The 5,928-nt window shown below is 36.2% G+C and overlaps 1 protein-coding gene across 1 annotated transcript in view; it reads left to right on the forward strand.

Moving 5' to 3' along the window:
- Positions 1 to 1,596, forward strand: part of SOAT1 (sterol O-acyltransferase 1) — a 69,076-nt gene extending 67,480 nt beyond the window's left edge. The window contains exon 13 of the mRNA XM_012646527.1: positions 1,092 to 1,596. Coding sequence (XP_012501981.1) covers positions 1,092 to 1,148 — 57 coding nt within the window. The 3' untranslated portion in view covers positions 1,149 to 1,596. The remainder of the gene's footprint in view (positions 1 to 1,091) is intronic.
- The last annotated feature ends 4,332 nt before the right edge of the window (positions 1,597 to 5,928 follow it).

A 5,928-nucleotide genomic window follows, 5' to 3' on the forward strand; every position in this document is an offset into this window, starting at 1 on the left:
CTCTTGCTCAGGCTGGTCTTGAACTCCTAACCTCAAGTGATCCACCTCAGCCTCCCAGAGTGCTAGGATTACAGGTGTGAGCCACCACGCCCGGCCTCCAGGCATCTTATATACAGGGCATGTCCTATATTTAATGATTTTGTCCTGCTTTCTATATTGACTTTTCCAGAATACCCTAAATGTCCTGTATTCTGCTTTTTTCAATAAATTACAAAAATTCAGCAGTTAGAGCTATTCATCAAGTTTATCTGGGCATCCTATACTTCAATTTGCTAAATTTGAATTTGGCAAATTTAACATTGAATGACTCCTAACTAGAGAGCCATTCAGTGCCTACAACCTTTCAGGTTTGGAGGGGGTGCCTTCTTGATGTATCTGCCTGGGTGTTTCTCATAGGCGCTTTTAAGTGAAGACATCCACAATCAGATCAATCAGTTTCTCTCCAAAGCTTCTTTGTCTACCCTGTTTTTGTTATGTTGCCTCGACCTCCCTCCACATTTCCTATTAATACCCTTTGTGCATCTGAACTAATTACTCTGAACTCTGTCTCTGGTCACGCTGCTCTTTACACTCGGATTCCACATGTCAGATTTTATTCGCCTTTCAAAATCCAGTTTGTTATGTTACATCTTCCATGAAGCTCTTCTAAATTCTTTCTCTCCACTTTCCTATTTCTGAACTTTTATGATACTTTACCTGCTCTTCCTTTAGACAGTTCAGTAATTTTAAACCTTGTATTTTAGTCATTTGCATACATATTTTCTCGTCCTTAACCTACCACCATTTAGATTTTAGCTAAAAGTAGAGCTGTGTTTCAATAAAAGGGCAAGATACAGAAAGAAATAGTTCCTATTTAGAATTTGGTCAGAAGTCCATGCAATTGTGTAGAGTTTACTGGACTTGGAAGCTCCATGTGAAGCTTCTCTAGATGAAAGTACTGAACATCTTTTGAATCAGTGAGCTGCTTATAGCTTGAAGGTCACTGACATGCTGAGAGGCATCGTAGAAATGTGTGATACATAACATTAGCATCTCCTGTTCCCACACTCCGTGTACACAAACTATTCTTCCATTTTTATTTCCCACTGTAGCCCACATTTCTAGATTATATCCAGCCACGTTCCTGGACTTGTCAATATGTGTTTTAGAAGCTTGGACTTTATTTCCTTCTTGTCACTGAAGACTGAGTATTCTCCTTGATTTGGAGCCAGCCGTCACTGAAGCTGTCTGCGTTATTTGGACCACTCCAGGCTTTACGGAAGGCTCATTCAATCCCTAGGTCACTTGAAGCAGAACTGTTGGAAGCTCGCTGGGGTCTTGCACACTAAGCAGGACTCTGTTGTTGTTGGGGTTGGGGGAAGAGAAGGAAGACCCACAGCCGAGGTGATGACAGATTCTTGCTGGGTTGTGTCAGCTTTAGCCTTGGTAGTTATACTGTTTGGTTTTCTTAACTCCGTCCATTCAGAGACTAAACATAATACTTACTTGGCCACTGAACTAGCCAAAACACTTGTGAAGACATTGTGTAAGTACCTCTGACTTAGAATTTTTTTTCACAAACATTTTTGGAGCATATGCTAATTAAACATGAAATTGGGGAAGAAAAGAAAATAATGGGGCACAATTTTTGCTATTTCCAGTAGAAAGAGAAGATATTTTCTAAAGATAATCTTGTTATACATCCTATTTTATAATTTTTTGGAAAAAAGTTCAGTTATACTGAGTTTTTGCTTTGTTTTCTCTAAGTCATGAATTCTGTGAAGCAAAAAGATGCCTTTCACCTTGAATTCTTAAGTTTACATCAATAATATTATATACTGAGGGGATCAGAAATAGGAAGGGAAAAAGAAAGAAGTAGCACAGGAAAAAGAAAAATATTTCCTCTTATAACTTCCAAAGTAATTTTTAAAAAAGATTTGTAGAGTCAATCATGTGTTTAAATTATTTTGTTTATCATGGAACTTAATGTAAAAGATAATGTTTTTTTAATTGTAAGGTAGTAACTTCTTTGAAGTTATTTAGAAGTATCCTTTAGAACAATTATTGTCTAAAACATATTGACTTATCTTGAATTATTCTGCAGACAAGTGAGTCTGTAACATAAGTATTAATTATCGCCATTAATATTAATGTGATCATTAAGGATCCAGAAGCTGGCTTCTGCATTTGCTTAATTATTATACTTTTAACGGTAGTAGTTTTTAGGTGAAACAAATTAATATGTGATTGTTTTTAAGGAAATGTACTCTATTATGCAATATTTCCATTTTGTAAGATGCCCATTACTAATAGTGTGGTGTGGAATTATTTTGTTTGTATATATGAGGTATGATCATGTCTGTAAAGACTGAGCATTGCGAAGGATGCCACAGGCCTACCTTTCGGTTCTATTTTCCACCCAAAGAAGTGAGACTTATGAGTCATTCAAATGATTATTGTTACTTGGAGCAGCCACTTGAGAGGCTCTCTTGGTACTGTTTAGAATTTGTTTTAAAGTCAGTTTTCAATCTCACAAGAAGGTAAGTAGAGTTTCTTAATAGTCACATTCTAATTTGAGTCACAAGTACCCAGCTTAATCACCTATTTTATTCACCATCTTTGATCCAGATGGATTTAGGCAGATTTCAAATCTTGAATTCAACTTCAGCAAACACAAGCACACCTCAAAGGAGGTACTTGTGAAAAGGTATTCCGCATGTTCCCTAGCAGTAATGTTCTGCACAATAGTATTGTAGTTGTAATGGAACCATAACCTCTTAACGAGACTGCTTTAATAAAGCTTGTCATTTCTGGCATTTTCTTTAAATATTAAAATGAATCCATCACTTGAATGTAAAACTACATTTGAAAGATAATGAGAACAGATTGGTCTATGACATAGTTACGAATAAGACAATCTTTCAAAGCAAGACAATGGAATTCCTAGGTTGATATTTCTAAGAAGTACTATAAATGTGTACTCTTATGAGAGGACTTTGTTTCTCTGTTGTGTTTCTGAATACTGTATTTGTTGGACTAATCAAGGCTATTTTTTAAAAAGCTCTCCACTTCCTTTTATTATTATTATTATTGATTTTTCAGCTCTAGATTTACAGCAAATGATATGTAGAACTGTAGACCATTTAGAATGCTAAGACTGTCCTGAGAAACTTTCAAAAACATGTTAACACTTAAGAAATGGCCACTTTCTGTGAAAGAAACTGGCTTGATAGCCATGATTGCTGTCTGCTTTTAGCAAGTCTTTTCTTAAAACCATCATCTACACTATTTAAACAAATAAAAAAAACTAAAACCCCTTGCTAATGTGTTTCAGGAAAATTGATTTATTTTTTCCTATTTTGCTAATAGTGAAAATCATTTTCAATTACAGGTTGATACTTTTGCCTTCTGAAAAGTAATGAGCTTAGAATTTCTTTTCTGTATTAATGATAGTAACCATGATTTGCAATCTGTATTATCCAACAGAACAACTAAGTAGTATGTATTTCACTTTCTCATTACCCCTTTAACTTGATCTTCTAGTACCTTTTGTACATGGGACAAATTTGTTAGATGCTTTTATTCTCAATCCTGGATAATGAAGCAAAATGGAATTTTGTTTTGTTCTTTGGTAGATTAATGTGCTGTAATTGCCCAGGTAAAGCTGCTTGCCTTATGTTGTAATTTAATTAGAAAACTGAGGCTGCTTTTAACTTCTCAGTAACTGTAACATTTGGAAGCAAAAGGAGTGGGGAAAATGTTTTGTCCTTTTTCAATAGTTGCAAGGTAAAAGTGGGTGATAACTAACAGGGTAAGAAGGTATGATGTATAAATCTATATTGACAAACATAAGTTGTGTTGTAGAACTAATTAATTTAGTATAGATAATTTTCATTGGAATTTAAAAATACTTGCCTGAGAAATGGAATCTTGATGTCTTATGGAAAACATAACATCATGTATTGGACTGCATAGCCTAAACAGATACAATTTATTAATTGCTGAGAGGTCTTTTGTGCAAAAAAAGTCTTTGTTTTGTATGGGTATAAGTACTTTTGAGTAAAATTCATTTGTGTGGGGAAAAATAATGAAGGTAAAATAACTCCATAGCATTGAGGTGGCCTGACAAGTGCAGTAGTTTAAACTTTTGGGTTAGTTATGGAACTGTTTTTTTTAAAATGTTACACTTAAGCCCAGCCCATAAAACAGATAAAATATAGCTACTTTTGGTTGAGACAGTGATAGTGGGCCTGAAGCCCTTCTTGCTTGGTACACCCATTCTTGCCCCCAAAATACCCAGTTCAGTGAAAAGAGCATGGGCTTTTGATTAAGATGGCTCCACACTTACTAGCAATGTGACATTGGGCAAAATTGCCTAATTTATCAGAGCCACAGTTTTCCTCATCTGTAAAATGGGGGTGATAACTACCTCATAGGATTGTTGCAAAGCACTAGCCCTGGCAGAATAGGGCCTATTTTCTTAGCCTCCATAAATCCTAAACTTTAATCTTCATTATCTGTCTCGTTGGTATCTTTTAAAAATGTGAATGTCTCAAATGCTGCACACTCCCAAGAATATATACTTTTCTTTTAAATGGACCCTCAGGATGAGATAAATTGGCATTGCACCTTGATATAATAGGGTGTCCCACAATGGGATTTACCTGGTCATTTTTAACAAGATTGTTAAAGGGACTCATTCATGTTTCCATCTTTCCAAAATTACTCTCATGTTTATCTGCTTTGGCATTAGGGCAGGGTAGCAAGCTTCTGAACAGAAATTGATTTCTGCTATTACCTACATATTTAAGTCAAGTGTGTAGAACCTAGCGTGTATACTTAAGTTTGAGAATTTATGGAGGGATGGAAACTAATGAGGCCTTATTTCTGCCAGTATAAAGAGAACGCTTATATTAATAATTTTGGAAGACAGAATAGATTTCTTAATGGAAGATAGCTCATACTTTTTGTTACAAAGTTTAAGTGACATGCTTACTTCTTGGGCAAAATTTCATGTAATTTATGTAACACTATATATTACATAATGCTATATATAATGTGTATATATATATACACACTAGCAGTCCCCAATCTTTTTGGCACCAGGGACTGGAAAACAATTTTTCCACGGATGGGGGATGGTTTTGGGATGACTGCATCACATTTATTGTGCAGTCAAACCTCTCTGCTAACGATCATCTGTATTTGCAGCTGCTCCCCAGCGCCAGCATCACTGCCTCAGCTCCACCTCAGATCATCACGCATTAGGAGTGTGCGACCTAGATCCCTCACGTGTGCAGTTTACAGTAGGTTTGTGCTCCTTTGAGAATCCAGTGCCAACACTGCTCTGACAGGAGGGAGAGCTTATGCAGTGATGCAAGCGATGGGGAGCGGCTGTAAATACAGACGAAGCTTTGCTCACTGGCCTGGCGCTGGCCTCCTGCTGTGTGGCCCGGTTCCTAACAGGCCACTGACGGGTACCAGTCTGCGGCCCAGGGGTTGGGGACAGCAGATATACACTATACATACAGTCAAGGTAAGATCTGTGTTGGATATTGTTTTATATATATCTTTAGTCTTTATTTTTCTGATTGAAACTGAAGGAACTGGAACATAAATGTTTTGAGGAATAAAATGAATGTTCTGAGTGAAGCTTATGTAAGGATTTGTTAACATCAGTAAAGTTTCTATCAGGCAATACAGTGTTGGAACTCTTTGTTGAAAGAAAATGTTACATATAAGCCCAGTTTCAAGAGAAGATTAAAAACTAGCTACTCTGGGTGAAATAGGGAGAGAGTAGTGCCTTTATCCACCCTCAATTTAATGCCTTGTTTGAAAATTGGTAGACAATAACAATAATAATAAAATTGATAAGCTTTAGGTTAGGAGGAGACCTGTTTAACCTATACAGTCTACTAAATCCTTAGTAAAATTTCCCTTGTTTTGGGT

The sequence above is a fragment of the Propithecus coquereli genome, unplaced genomic scaffold, assembly GCF_000956105.1.
Source record: "Propithecus coquereli isolate 6110/MARCELLA unplaced genomic scaffold, Pcoq_1.0 Scaffold246, whole genome shotgun sequence".
In the NCBI taxonomy this organism is placed as follows: domain Eukaryota; kingdom Metazoa; phylum Chordata; class Mammalia; order Primates; family Indriidae; genus Propithecus; species Propithecus coquereli.